Source organism: Gopherus flavomarginatus, chromosome 4 (assembly GCF_025201925.1).
Source record: "Gopherus flavomarginatus isolate rGopFla2 chromosome 4, rGopFla2.mat.asm, whole genome shotgun sequence".
Classification (NCBI taxonomy): Eukaryota; Metazoa; Chordata; order Testudines; family Testudinidae; genus Gopherus; species Gopherus flavomarginatus.
This window is the reverse complement of record NC_066620.1, coordinates 175,658,204-175,674,587: the sequence shown is the minus strand read 5'-3', so window position 1 is coordinate 175,674,587 and position 16,384 is coordinate 175,658,204. Positions and strand designations below refer to the sequence as shown.

The window sequence follows — 16,384 nt, the reverse complement described above, 5'->3', positions numbered from 1 at the left end:
TTTCTCCTTTTTTTAAGATCCAAGGGATTAGATCTGGACTCACCAGGGAATTGGTGAAGGAGTCTCTCAAGGCTACCCAGGGAGTGGAAGGTTTTGGGGTGAAAGGGAGTGATCCAGACACTGAAAATTCTTGATGGTGGCAGCGATACCAGATTTAAGCTAGTTATTAAGCTTAGAAGTGTCCATGCAGGTCCTCACATCTGTACCCTAAAGTTCAGAGTGGGGAAGGAACCTTGACAACCCCAATGAACAATATCCTCTGCACTGGAGAGAGGATAGACATGTATGCATTTATTAGAAGGCCTAGGGCCTTAAATGTCAATTGGATAAGTCAAATGTTGGACCATATCTGACCCATGGATTGGCCCTTGACTAGCCAATCATTTAGATAAGGGCAGACCTGCACCCCAAACTTCCTCAGGGAAGCCATCACTACCATCATACATTTTGTAAATACCCGAGGAGCTGCAGACAGGCTGAACAGGAAAAGCATGGTTCACCACAATCTGATGAATCTTTGTTCCTCGTATATTTCCACATGAAAATAAGTGTCTCTTAAATCAAGGATGGTGTGTCAGTCTCTGGGATCCAAGTAGGGGATAGTGGATGCCAGAGTGACCATATGGAACTTTATAGTTGTTGAGTTGATCCAGGTCCAAGATGGATCTGACACTTCCCCGGGCTTTCAGGATTAGGAAATAATGGGAATAGAACCCTTCCCCTCTTAAATTCTGCAGAACTTCTTCCACAGTCCCTCTTGAAGGAGAAATTTAACCTCCTAGATCACAAGTTCTTCATGAGAGGGGTCCCTGAAGAGGAATGTGGGGGTTTGGGAAAAAGGGGTGGAAATGAACTGTCGGGTATATCCAACTTCCACCGTGTTCAACATCCAACAGTCTGTGGTAATACGGGACCAAGCACCAAAAAGTGGTAAAGGTGGTTTGCAAATAAAGGACAACCACCTCTGCGCTGGTTAGGCCTCAACTGGAGTATTGTGTCCAGTTCTGGGCACCACATTTCAAGAAAGATGTGGAGAAATTGGAGAGAGTCCAGAGAAGAGCAACAAGAATGATTAAAGGTCTTGAGAACATGACCTATGAAGGAAGGCTGAAGGAATTGGGTTTGTTTAGTTTGGAAAAGAGAAGACTGAGAGGGGACATGATAGCAGTTTTCAGGTATCTAAAAGGGTGTCATCAGGAGGAGGGAGAAAACTTGTTCACCTTAGCCTCCAATGACAGAACAAGAAGCAATGGGCTTAAACTGCAGCAAGGGAGATTTAGGTTGGACATTAGGAAATAGTTCCTAACTGTCAGGGTGGTTAAACACTAGAATAGATTGCCTAGGGAAGTTGTGGAATCTCCATCTCTGGAGATATTTAAGAGTAGGTTAGATAAATGTCTATTAGGGATGGTCTAGACAGTATTTGGTCCTGCCATGAGGGCAGGGGACTGGACTCGATGACCTCTCGAGGTCCCTTCCGGTCCTAGAGTCTATGAGTCTATGACAAATCAGGGTCTGGAATCACAGAAACTGGTATGGCATCTTAAAGCATCCAATCAAAATGACTGTTTAGAACATCCTGGATGATTGTGTGGGGCACGCATTGACGTTGACTCATATTCAGCTTCTCGTTCACTGTAACCCCTAGGTCCTTTTCTGCAGAACTGCTGCCTACGCATTCGGTCATCTGCAAACTTTCTGAGGGTGCAGGCCACACCATCCTCCAGATCATTAATGAAGATATTGAACAAAACTGGCCCCAGGTCTGACCCTTGGGGCACTCCGCTTGATACAAGTTGCCAACCAGATATGGAGCCATTGATCACTATCTGTTGAGCCCAACGATCTAGCCAGCTTTCTATCCACCTTATAGTCCATTCATCCAGTCCATAATTCTTTAACTTTCTATCAAGAATACTGTGGGGGATCATATCAAAAGCTTTACTAAAGTCAAGGAATAACACGTCCACTGCTTTCGAAGGGGCTGTTGAGGCCTATAGTACTTTCTTGAAGAAGCAGGGGAATATAACCCTAGGGATTTTAGGGTGGCTCTTGTGTCTTTTAGCCAATGAAGCTTTGTGTCCATCTGCTCCTAAAAGATCAAGCTCCTTCGAAGGGTAGGTCCTGAATAGTCTGTTGGACCTCATGTGGGATCCCTAAGGACTACAGCCATGAACTCCTGCACATGGCAACTGATGAAGCCGTGGTCCTGGCAGACAAGTCTTCCAGTGCCACTTCTAAAGAGGCACTTGCCATCATTTTACCCTCCTCCACTATCAAGGAAAACTCTTGGCTGGCATCTTATGGGAACAATTCTTTGATTTTTTGCATGGAATCCCACATTAATATCAAACCTCCCAAGCAGCACCTGTTGGTTTGCAATTCTGAGCTGAAACCCCCTGGGAGAATAAACTTTTCCTATCAAACAAGCCTAATATATTTTAATCCTTTGAATTTGAGGTTGCCCTTGATGACCCTGTCTTTCTCTTCCATTGGCAATGGACATCACCAGAATTCTCAGGCTGTGGTGGGATGGGTATAAAGGAACTCAACCTTGGGCAGGAACAAAGTATTTCCGATCAGCCATTTTTGAAGTGAAGAGGAAGGGATGTGGGGGTCTGCCACAAAGTCTTAACAGGATTCATAATGGCCTCATTGAGAGGCAGGGCCACTTTTGAAGGGCCCACACTAGCTAAAATGTCTTCAAGGTCTCTAGCAGTGGCAAATGCCTCTGGTGTGGTTGGTTCCAAGATAGTATTGGTACCATGAGGTGCCACAGATATAGAAGGCTCTTCTGTTACCAGACTTGATGGTGCTTAAATAGGTGCTGGAATCAACAATGCTGACTTCTACGGTACCGAGGTAAAGGAGTGCTTTGGCTTAGATCGCACTCTACTCTGATCCACATGTCTGGCAGTTTTACCAATGCTGAGCCACTCTGTGCTAGTCTGACCGGTGTGGCTCAGATGGATGTCTCAGTACTGCCTCCATGAGCAAAAACTTCAGGCTGACCTCCCAATCCTGCTTTGAGCAAGGCTTAAAGTCCCTGCAGATATGGTAGCAGTCCCCAATTTGAGCTTCTACCAGGCACTTCAGACAACTTGACTGCAGATCGCTCAGGGGCAAAACCTTGTTACAGGAGGCACACGGCTTAAAGCCCAGTGACCAAGGCATCCCTCAGCACCAGGCATCAGATGAAAATGCCACAAGCCCCCTCCACCCTAACAAATTTATCAAACTTCACTAAAATCCACAGTAAATAACTACAACTAACTGTGTGCAGTAAGAATAAAGACCACTTAGATGTGAAATGCAAGAACGGTTCCAATGATTGTTATGGGCTGTAAGAAGGAACTGTGGGGGTGTGAAGTTGGCTGGGTACTTCTGTGCTAATGGTGCATGGTAGCAGAGGGCACTTGAGTCATCCTGATGGGTACCATTGAGGGAAAAATTTCTGGTAACTGTGCTCAGGGTGTGCACACACCTAGAGTGGAATGGACAAGTATAATCATTTGAAGAACTTTTTGTACCTTCTTTGTAAGTAAACAATATTGCACCAAAGAATATACCAGACACATATCAATAACTTCTTCTCCTAATGGAAAAATCTATAAAGCCCTGAATATTGGCTAACCTCTGAGGATAATGAGGCAAGAGTGTCTTTGATGAAAAATGCCTATGAAACAGATGAAAAAAAGGAATATGAAGGGTTACTAGAAAGAAAAACAGTTTAATAATCACATATGGTTTGAATCAAACAGAAACTGGGTACTCTTGCACAGTCTTCTCAGTCAGCCCAAATTCTGATATTCCTTACACTTGAATTTTGATTATTGAATAATCAATGAGTGAAAAATTAAGGTGTAATGGCTGCATTAAACCCATATATATGGAAGCATAGGAAATCTCGGGTACAAGGATAATTCAGAAGTGCCAACTGAAATATTATATTATTGCTATCTGAATAAGAACTTAGCAGCCCTGTGCACTTCCCATGTTATTCATTTCACTTACAGATCACTCCAGTTACTAGATTTAATGGTTTTCTGTCAGTCTGGCCTTGATTAGATTAAACATTCCAACAACTCAGGAACTGAAGGAGCGGGACAATAAAATAGCAAATTTATCTAATTGCCCAATCAGGTCAAATTAGGTTCTACATACATTAAGGAGGCTGTTAGTGGATCATTTCTTATAATATGCTTTCAAGAACTAAAGAAATTACTGAACAGGTTCAAGGTTGGGTCAGCACTTCCATTAGAGAGCTTGATATACAAGCAACAGCCAGAGTTATTTTATTTTTCTGTATAATCAAAAAAAAAAAAAATCAAAGGGTTCTTTCAGGGTGCAGCAGTTTACCTGTGCACAATCAATTGCAGGATAAAGACCTTATACAGTAGTTCAGAGTTAGCCATGTAAAAGTCTCTATTTTTCTGGACTTTTACAGATTTTTTAATTACATTTTTTTGCTTTTGAAAAAAAGGCTACCTAGTATTTTTGAAAGTTGTTAAATAGACATTTAGGCCTAAATTTTGAAATATGTCTTTCTTTTGGGGGGAGTGAAATTTTACATTTAAAATTCATAGCAGGACAACACTGGTCCTAATTCAGCAAGGCATATCTACTCAGCCTAACATTTAAGCATGTGCTTAACTCCATCCTTGTCTTCAATGGGATTTAAAAACATACTTAAGAGCTGTTCTGTGTAGGGATGGGGTTAAGCACTTACTTAAGTGCTGTTCTGAATCAGAATTATTAATTGCTAGACACCTAAAATACCATTTTGATTTGCAAATGTATACAGACATGTTTGGTCTTATGAATTGCAGGTGCAATTTTTGTGGGCACAAAATGTTACAAGGAAAACCAGTGCATGGGATCAAGCCAGGATGAAAAATCTGGCCTTTGGACCCATTGGCCGTTTTGCAGGATTGGGCACTAAATGTTTTCATATTAACTGCCTGGAAATTGAAAGCCTTTAATTATCCATAGAATAGTTACTTTACAGCTCTCTTGGACACCATTTCTGAGACAGCTAACACGAATGCCAGTTTGATAACTTTTTTGTGATATGGATATTAGTCCATTAGAAACTGGACAGAGACCATGAGCTGTTTTTACATAGGCTAATGGGCCTATGTAAATGAGAACTATTTTCAGCCACAGTTGTACTGAGCTAAATTTTTGCCAGCACACTAGCTCTGAAAGGCTCTCTTCTCCCTTGGATCCCAAAGCCCTGATCCATTGCATGCTGAAAATCAATGGGAGTCTTTTTATTGGGTTTAATGTGCTTTTTGAATCAGACCTAAAGCCCCGTTGAAAACATATTGGTGTATTTTGCACTTGAAATGTGAGATAAGAATATCTAAAAGAAACGTCTATAGATAGGCACAATTCTGGCAAAAGTCATGCACAGCATACATCTAACAAGAACTTTTTACAGGCATCACTGTCACTATTGACCTGGGCTAGACTTGAGATGGCAAAGTGACATAATAAAGGAACTGCCTTTCAGCCCCAGAGGTGTCATACCTCTTGGTGAGGGTGATGTGAGTTTTCTCAACAATATCTAAACAGAGAGTTTCATTCACCAGAGAAGTTGGCCTGGCATATTAAAAAAATACCAAAGTCTCACAAAAAATGTTTAGGAAAAAGAAATAGGAAGCATCATAAGACAAACACTAATTTTAACAGACTAATAAATGACATCAACAGTTGCTGCTGCAACCTTTAAAAAGTGAAAATACTTCTGGGGAAAATAATTTGAAACACAGATACTCAGACGAATAAAGCTAGAAAGCGAAATCAAAACAATCAAAGGGACTGAAGGGTGATAATGGACATCCAATTAGTCATAGATTTGTAAAATGTTATGACAACACAAAGGCCAATAAAAAGAGGCATTGTTGGGTGTAAATGTACGAAATTGAACACAGAAAAAATCAAGCTGCGTATCAGGAAAATCTTCCTGATACAGATATCTATTACCCTGTGTAACAATTTCCCAAATAAGTGCTGGAAGGTGCACTGCTTGGCACATTTAAAACATGAATGGAATATACATTAGTAAATTTCCAGTAGGGAACAATCCTGTGCTGAAAGGCAGATTGATGAGATGACCTAATAGGCCTTTTCCATCTCTAGATTACATGATCCTCAATTTTTGGCAACAATGATGAATTCATCTTTGGGGTTGTTTAACCTGCAGATGTATTTCACAGCAAGCACACAGGAAAACAAAGAGAATGCTATCTAGGGTTCCAGAGATTAGAATAATTTATTATTCAAACACAGGAGAATACTGATAGTAAGTATTGCTTAGTTTGTGCTAAGGACTGTTGTTACTGATCAGAAGCTCAGACAGGTGTTTTTTTTGGTCATAATATGTTAAAATGGAATGAAGCCTGACACATACTCCCTGATCTTGACTTAGTGCAAAAATAAAACCTCTGTGTCTGATATAACTCACTTGCATTGGGTTCTATATAAGCCACTAAGCAGGGACTTGGGAATATTTCCACTCCTCTTTTTTGTTAGACACTGGCCAGTCTGGTTTCTTTTTCCATTTTTGGCCTGCATACTACATGACATATTTATTAAAATAACTGTGTATATTATTTCCATCTATATTTAGGTCTCTATTTTATATAACAAGATGCCATCATTCTTAACAATGTGTATTTTCAGACAGAAAAAAAACTGTGAAGAGTTAAACAAAACAAAACAAAAACAAAAACAATCTAGCCACATCTTCCAACAAAATACTTCAAACACCACTGCATCTTGCTATTGTAGCAATATGAATGTAATGGTACTAACAAAAGGATTCAATCTTCTTGTAAGTCATCACCATGGTATAGCAAATGACATCTTGTATCAGAAATAACATTAAAACAGAAAAAGTAATAAAGAGAGTGTACTTTGGGGACAAAATATGTCATAGGTACACTGGCACTATGATGACTATATATTGGTAATAGAACCAAGTAGAAGTGCTGAGACGCTATCCTGTGCAAAGAAAAAACCTCTGAATAAATAAAGAAATAAATGTGTTTGAAAATAAATTAAAATGGTTGCAGCTCCCAAACATCATAACTAGAATTCAAAGCCTTTGTGTTCCAAATGACTTTTGAAATGGATGAGATAGTCTGCCACACTAAAAACTTTGTATGAGAAAGTCAGTTTCAGCATGTGTATCAGATAAAGCTATTTTCTTCAGAAAGGAAAATTAGCTGGGCCTCAACAAACCATTAAGAAATACCAAGAAAGACTTTAAAGAATTTCCTTTTCATTAAGGAGATGCTGGAGGGTGATGATATAATGCTACTGAAAATTTGCCACACACACATACTCACTCTCTCTCATCAGAAGTAGTAGAATGTAAAGTTTTTTAGAGGATAGTCTCAAGAAAATCATTAACCAAAAACTTTCATTCCTAATCTTTTTGCACACATTTGTGCATTCCCACTCTCAACATGTAGTTCTTTTATGTCATTTGAGAGGTGTTTTCTTGGCATTACATTCTGCTAATACTCAGTGGCAAGACCATGGCATAAGAACAGCCATATTGGGCAGGATTGGCACTAGGGGTTTGAGCGCCCTAGGCAGCCGGCAATTCCACCACCCCACGCGCTGGTCCCGCGGCTCCGGTGGAGCTGCCTCAGTGGTGCCTGCGGAGGGTCCGGTGCTCCGTGGCTCCGGTGGAGCTGCCGCAGTGATGCCTGCGGGAGGTCCACCGGAGCCGCGCGAGCAGCCGACTGTCCACAGGCACGACTGCGGCAGCTCCACTGGAGCTGCGGAGCACCGGACCCTCCGCAGGCACCACTGCGGCGGCTCCACCGGAGCCGCCTGCCGCCCCCTCCGGCAAAATGGCGCCCACCATTTATTCTGGCGCTCTAGGCAATTGTCTAGGCTGCCTAAATGGTAGCGCCGGCCCTGATATTGGGTCAGACCAATGGTCCGTGTAGCCCAGTATCTTGTCTGTCATCAGTGCCAGATGCTTCTGAGAGACTGCACACAACAGAGCAATTTTGAGAGATCCATTCTTTTTCATCCAATCCCAATCCCAATCCAATATCTTCTAGCAGTTGGCGATAAAGGGACACCTAGGGTTACCAGATAGCAACTGTGAAAAAACAGGACAGGGGGTAGGAGATAACAGGTGCTTACATAAGAAAAAGGCCTAAAAACCAGGACTGTCCCTTTAAAAATGGGACATCTGGTCACCCTAGCGACACCTGGATCTTGGGTTTATGTCCCTGACCATCTTGGTTAATTGTCATTGATGGTCCCATCCTCCATGACCTTATCTAGTTTTTTTTTTAACCCAGTTATATTTTTACAACATTCCCTGGCAATGAGTTCCACAGATTGACTGCATTGTGTTAAGAAGTGCTTCCATCTGTTTGTTTTAAACCTGATGCCTGTGAAGAGCTCAGATATTATGGTAATGGGGGATCATGAAAATACTTAGACAGATTTGCATGTTTAGTAATCACTATTACAAAGCCAATATTTGCCAGCTGTTATCACTACAGCAGTATCTGAGATGGTGGAATTATCTTCTGTTTAAGTACATTGTTGGGTAAAATTGAACTCTAACAGATGACAGTGCATGGTAACTTTTGACAAATGCTGAACTGTAAATGATGACCTACTATAAAATTACATTTAAAAAAACTATGTTAAAACATGAAGGCTAAAAAATCAACCACTCAAAAGTTAGGTAACGTATAAATTAAGGTTGATAATACAAACTTAATTCAGCCCACTTATGCATACAGAACTCAGGCTTCATTTTTCCTGACTCCCCCTGCCACTGTTATGCATAGTACTCCTTTGTCATTATTTGCAAAAGTTGGAAGGAGGACAGTGAATGAGGCAGAGAACTGCTGGAAGAGAAAGGACGGTCTTATGGTTAAAGCATCTGAATGACACCCATGGGAATTTGACTCTATCCCTGGGCAAATGCCACAAGTTTGTATTTTTGCACCTACTCCTATTCAATGCATATGAAAGGCTGCTGATGTAGAAAGGGATGTGGGTTGGAGTGTAGTGTCAATCTGGTGTTGCTGATAAATTTATAGCTCTTTTCCATTGAATCTGCATGGCTGTTGACTGGGCAAGAGTCTCTATTTTCCCAGTTTCTAGTCAAGATTTAGGATGGGAAGCACACTAGTTGTCTGAAACTTAAGACATATAAGACAAAAGTAATGCTGGTTGCTTTGGAAAAATGTTTAGAAGAGCTGTCTGAGTCAGTATCTGGTCCCATGACACAGGAGGTTGTCTTCGTTTACTTAACATTTAATTCAAATGATTATCTATCTGTGCCTGGCCAGGAGATTGTAGCCTCTCCTTTTAGATGTGGACCAGACCATATTTGTCAGCACAAGACTGGATTATGCAATGCACCTTTCATGGATAGCCACTTGAAAACCACTCTAAAGCTGCAAATAAAGCAGAATACTACTGCTCACATATAGCTTCTGCAAAGTGCTGAGCAGACATGCCAAACCTGCGGGCCGGAGGGTGGGCGACGACAAGGGGGACTCAGAAATTGGGCTTGTTTTTGGCTTAACTGGCTTGTGAGTTGCTTGTTGGCTATTTTTGGCTTGTAGCTTGTTTGGCTTGTAGTTTGTTGCCCTTTTTTTTTCTTTTTTTTTTTTGATTTGCTCCCAGCAAGCAGGAGTAAGGGGAAGAGAAAGTCAGGGGTGCACAGCAGGCGCACCACAGTCCCAGACTGATCACCAGGGGGATCTAGTCGCATCGAGTGTTGGGATTCTTAGGGATTGGCTTGTTTGGGCCTTGTTTTGAAATGGGATTAGCTTGATTCTTGGTTGTGAAAGTGGAGGTGCTTATTTACCACATGAAAGTTGGCAACTGTGATGCTGAACCCTGACCAAGCAAACCACTTATGTGAATACTTAACCTAACATGAAAAGTCAATGGGATTAATTACATGCTAAGTCAAGCACAGTTCTTAAATGCTCAGTCATAGTGTATCATCATGGTCTTTTATGTAGAGGTAGTGCTTGTGGATTGCATATAAAACTAGAGCTCTGCAGTCCAGATTGGCTTCAGTGTGTTTCCAGGTACAGATTAGTTTTGACCTACGTCTCTGAAGTTTGGGTCCTGGTTACCTTAGAGGCTGACTGTCTTCTCATATGTTACCTTAGCAACGGAGAACACTTGAGATACTTGAGCCAAAGCCACACAAGTTTAAAGAGGTGGGGCTTTGGGCAGGTTTTTTCAGTTTTGACTTGATCTTGCTCACTCAAGCACAAGTGTTTTGAGCTTCAGGAGATTCTGCAAGGGCTATCAGTTTACCCAAACTTTTGCTTGAGGAATTATTTTGAATGGATTTAGGTGTGCAGAAGGTAGAGTTCTCTGTGAGTGTGCTCATATGCAGAGTTCAGTGTTGATCTATTTTTATAGAATGTGCACTGAGTGATTTTATTTTTGGATCAAGCATTTTATAAATTGGACAAAATAATTTAAAACTTAGTAAACAAAAAATAAATAAATTACATTAAAGAAACTAAAACTGTTACTTTTGTGACAAATTCACAAAGCTAGGCAAATCACAGCTAATGAATGACTGGCACTCTGCAGAAGGAGAAGGCCCAAAAAATTCAGAGCAAATTGGGCTACCATTTTAAAGGGCTCTGATTAATGTGGATCCTGAAGATGGATATGTTGCTTCCTCTTTCCTCCCTTCATCCTAACCTCTATAGTTATTTTGTCTATTACGGTACATTTGCTATATTTGGAAAAAAAATAAAACAAATTATAAATATAAATTAAATTAGGCAAGCATTATTATTAACTCACTTGTTAATTTTACACAAAGAGGTCAGTTATCAATAAGGTATCTGCCTTAACATTTAATGCCACAGCTATTTTCAGTTTTCTTATAAAATAGTTTTAGTATTTAATCCCAGATGAAATAGGAATGTTTAATGTGCCTGACAATCATATCCTGGTGAGCTATTGTGTTCCATGAAACATTATGATGTGGCATAAATAGCAAATCAATACAGAAGTCTTTCACCTTGATGACACCTATTGTATGTATTATTAATTATCTAGTTTGCTTCTTATGCTAGTTTTATCTTTGAAGGAAACAAGACATGTGAAGATAGATGCAGCATTTTGATATCCTAGGAATGCATTCAAGAAATAGTAATTTACATGTATATCACAGTTTATTGCAAATCATTAAACTTTTCTCTGTGCATAAATGGTCCTCATTCATTTTAACACCACACTGAAGTCTGCCTAAAAGGAACACAAAGACCCTTTACCTACAGATATACTTAGTCAGTCAAACACACAGAAATGATGCATTTCTGAATTGCATGATAAAACAATTCTGTTTTAGAGCTATAGAACAATTTAATACACACATAATAATTACTTTATCTCTTGTACCTTTTATGGTCTTCAAGAGTACATTAACAAGATTACTAAAAGTTGGTTTCAATACTGTCCATTTTGCACTGAATTTCTCATTTCTTTCCCTCTGATTTTCTTTTTTAACTAAAAAAATTACCAAAGGAATGAGAGTGCAAGGGGGTTGTACGTGAGAACACATTTATTGTGCTATTACCTTCTTTTTGCTCTAAATGTGGAAGAACAAAGTCTTTCCACTAAAGTCTTCATATAGACAAAAAACAAAATGGGGCAAGGGAATCCATATATTGAACTGCAATATAAAAATTAAAGAAAGAATCCAACTTCACTATGAATGCCTTTTAATTTTGTTTATATCTAAGGTGAGAAGTTGTGATGGAATATAATTTATTGTGCCATGCCTGTCTTTATGAACAAAAGAGTATTTTGTTCCTTCAGTTGGACACTCCCTAAGTTTTTGTTCTAAAATATTAGGCATAATTAGATAAAAACAGGTAAATTCTAATAGAGGACAAGAAAATAATACACAACATGGCATATTTTCCTTATTAGGACAGCTTCATTTTCTATAGTATTTATTACACATTCACCTGACAGCGTTGCATTTCCAGGATCTAGTTATGAGTTTGAGTTGTAAAGAAAGACTTTAGGTATATTTACCCAGACATCGGGTTTCGGCGCCACTCCAGAGACCATTTGCTAAGCATTCTCTCACATGAGATCCAACTAGCGTGTACCCTGTGTTACATGTGAAGATTGCAGTGGCTCCATACACCGTTAGGGTTCCAATCTTATTACCATTTGGTGGCGAAGGGAGGCCACCACAGGAGACAACTAGGAGGAAAACATAAAACTGAACCTGAAATATGAAACCATTTCTTCTTAATCTCTTAGATACAAGTAATAACACAATTCCTTATAGCTTTTGTAAATCTGTGTTTTTGCATAGGCTTTATATACATATATTGAAGAATCTGATGTGGTATATGCTCTAAATTAAGAGTTTAAAATTATGCCTTCATTGGCACAGGTGTGCCAGATTAGGGAAATGCTCAAGGATCCCTTTCCCCTTCTAGGTGACCATTGCAGAGGATAGGCACTATCTACCTTACAGTCTGAAGCATAAAAGGAATGTGAGGAACAATGCTAGTCATCCAAGATTCAGGCATGTCTGGGCAGATCATGGCAGTACTCCAGAACAGTGCTGTTGTACAGGATAGGAAGAATTGCCTTCCCCTGTACTTTCCCAGGTCTGTGGAGGTGTTTTGACTTTTAAAAGGCATGAGGTTTTTATATATTGAACTCAGCCCAGATGTTGAATTTTCTTAATATAGTATTTTCTGTTGATATTTACAATAATGTTATATACTGTAAACTACCCTATTAAATGTGAAAAATCTTTCAATCTGTTGATAACTGGTCAAACCTAGTGAAACCCAATCTGTTATTTTTCCTTGTTTCCATTAATAAACAATTAATAAGATGGTAATTGTGGTAGTCCTTTGTTGTCTTAGCTAGTTCCAGTTCTATTTTACTGACTGACAGCGCACACCTTTTCTACATTTTCTTTATTTTCTCAGGCACATCTTACTCAAAACTAAAATTTCAATGACAGGAAATTTCCTCTCTCAATTCTTAAGGTACTCTCTTTCTCTTCTATATTTGATTTGGTAGTAATGGACAGCTGTGGTTTAGGAGCTATAATGGGATGCCACTGTGGAAACTAGGTAAACATATAACCTGGATTTCATTGTAGTCGGTCACACCAGTACACGCATTTAGGAAATAGATTACCAAAGCTCATTTTGCACCAAACTTCTGCTGAGGAGCATCACATGCTCCAGATTTAATGTAAGGACTCCTTTTGACTGCAATTTAAGTAATAACTGAATTAGTTTGTGGAGAGGTCCAATGTTGTAAGATGTCTGATTATAAATATGCAGAATAATGATGATATGTACATAGCACACTCATTTTAATTCAGTTCACTAAAATATTATATAGTGGATTGTACTATGCATATATACGCAATAGTTTACATTTGCCAAATGACCTTTGATTTTTCTAGCTGATTGAAATTGCAACAGCATGTTTGATGAGTTGTATCTTGTTTTCTTAAAGAAACCATCCTGCACAACCTTAAGGCGAAATGAAATGCAACTAATACCCCCAATTAAGCCTCTCCAGCCATAGACATCCCCAAACCTGACTTCCAGTGGGACCTTTTTAAAAGTCACATTATATAAATGGATATTGAGATATAAGATGTAAATGCTTTAATTATATCAACAATCATGTTTCAATTATCCCCCCTGCTGCCTCAAAAAACCTAATTGTACACAGCTAGAACAGAATCTATATTTATACCATCTCTTCTGTATAGGTGAGGGACAGAACACAGTACAGACTGTCTTCTCAGAACAATCTTTAGTATGTTTCTGGATCTTAATATTATATACACCATACAAAAGTACTACTGAACATATTTTGGCAGCTGATGTTCGCCCTCATTAAATTCTACAGATGAAATAACATCTTTATCTTGCAAATAAATTAATAATAAACCTTTAATCAGGAGTGCATAAACAAGTCCATTAGGATTTTGCATCTATTCCTTCTTATCTTTTTATGAAATACATCCTATCCGGATCACTCTCTCTATTGTCTCCTCTAATTACCTTACTAGGATTTTTATCACTGTAGCAGTTTGTGAAGAATTGGCCTTTTCAACAAACTTTTGAGCAGCTGGAGAATGGATTCCAGGATGACTACTTGTGATCCAGCTGAAAAATCAGTTTTCAATTAAAGAAGGTGGAAAACTAAGCTTTAGAGATTACTTAATAGTGGCTACACAAAAGAAAAAAAGGTGTAATTTCAATTAATTAACTCAAAACTTTTTTTTTAACTACCAAAGAAAAATCAATATTCTCATTATTTCATAGAAATTATGAAAGAGCTATCCTATTTTTCTACTCTTATTCATTCAAAATGAACTGTTTGACAAATAAACCCGAGGAAAAAACAACCCACCAATGTGACATGTCATTCCATATACTTTATGAAAATATGCTTATGATATGAAAATAACATAACAGATATACTTTAGGCAAAATGGCTCATGCGAGATATCATTGGAAAGGCTATGATTTATTGAATAAGATTATCCTATTTGTATGCATGTATCATTTCTTTATCTGAAATTAGGAATCTTGACTCTGTATCTGTATTTCAACTATGCTACTTTGGGTGATACCCACTGCCAATACTTCTGGTACAACAATGGAAAAGTCAAACAGGGTGGATGGCCCAGCAACAAGGACAATGGACTGTAAAAGAGCTTAGTCTTCCTGTGAACATGTGGGTCAAGCTGTGAAGAATGACTACAAGGGCCCAACAGAGTCAGGTGGTTTTGTCACCTGATACTAAAACATCACCTATGACTTCTTGTAACTTTCCACTGTAAGGGAAGGGGGATCAAACTAGGAAACAAAGGACTCCCACCTTATGCAAATACTATTTAAGGGTGGGGAGTGAGGCAATCCAGGTGATCAGTTCTCCCCTGCTATCCCACTCAATATGACTCCTGCAAACCCCTAAGACTGCACAGGGGGAAAGAAGTGGACCCAGGCTGGAAGGGCATCTGGCCTGTGAAGAAGATTATTAGAACCACCATTTAGGGTGAGAACTCACATGTAACCAGTTTCTTTAGTGTAGTTTGCATGCTCTGTTTTATTTCTTAATAATCTGCCTTGTTCTGTCTGCTACCTCCTTAACTACTTAAAATACACCTATTATAGTTAATAACTTTATTTTTCATTTATAAGACAACCCAGTTTATATGATTTCTAACTGTGGTGGGGTGTGGGGGGACAAGAAATTGTGCATATCCTCTTCCACATTGGGGAAGAGGCGAATATAATATATCTTCGGGTCTGTACTCCAAGTGAGGTGGACATCTGAGTGCTGGAGCAAGTCCCTTAAGCGGAATGTTCCCAGAGCTGATGTGCAGTTGGGCGTGGCCCTGCCTGTGTGTTGTTAGAGGAGGTTTTAAGGGTCTGGCTCAGCAAGACAGGTAAAAAGGGACTCATGCTGGCAGAACAGGTAGACTCAGTGGTATCTCAGCACATCAGGTGACTTTCCAAGGGGTCCTACCCGTCACAGTACCACCATTCACAGAAAGTCCAAAAATCACATTGTTGCCTTGCCCTAGTGGCTACTATACTTGCTTTTCTAGTCTATTTCAAAATATATGTAAGCAATTTTATTTTGTTTGCTTTAAACAATTATATTGTTTTATTCAGTAGGAGTGTGTGCTTCTGCAGACACTTTCTTTACTCCATCCCTTCCCTTTGCAAGCATGGGACACTGTTTCCCACCTGTCCTTGTTTATGCACATTCCATGGGCTGACAATCTGGAACAACACAGTTCTCAGTGTCTGGTGAGTGCAATTTGATTAGTTGCTATCCCTGGGTGGGAGGGGCTATAAATAGGGTTAACTGCCTAGGAAGCTCTAGTCACTTTTTCTGCATTCCCATTTGTAGGACCATGAAAGTGATGGGCCTACACTTTGCTTGGGAAAATAAGGACTTTGCTGCTGCACAATGATTGATTTTCATTTATTAGTTCATCTAGCACAATAAAATATGATTCATGAACAAAACTAAAACTGGTAGCAATTGACCCAAAATGAACATGACTGTATATTATTCCATCCCAGTGGTGGGCCTTAGCAAAGACGTTAAACTACAGTATTATATATCTTTTTTAATGGAGTTTACTTCTACTTTGCTCTATAACTTTTATATGGTTGCTTTTATCTTGTTTTTTAGGAATTTTCCTGTCTTTGACTTCCTTGCTCACATTCATGAGACTTTGAGTATAATGCAAATTTATCTTTTTGCTTTATCTAAACTTCCTTGATTGTAGGGTCTGTTGTCCTGTCACCCTGATCTCAGGGAAGGCTGGTAAGCA

General features: G+C 39.3%; 1 protein-coding gene across 3 annotated transcripts in view; it reads right to left on the bottom strand.

Annotated features, from left to right (window-relative positions):
• CSMD1 (CUB and Sushi multiple domains 1) overlaps window positions 1-16,384 on the bottom strand; it is a 1,994,958-nt gene that overhangs the window by 115,728 nt on the left and 1,862,846 nt on the right. For all 3 annotated transcript variants that reach the window (XM_050950505.1, XM_050950506.1, XM_050950507.1), the window contains exon 52: window positions 12,073-12,246. In XM_050950505.1, the coding sequence (XP_050806462.1) occupies window positions 12,073-12,246 (174 nt within the window). The remainder of the gene's footprint in view (window positions 1-12,072; window positions 12,247-16,384) is intronic.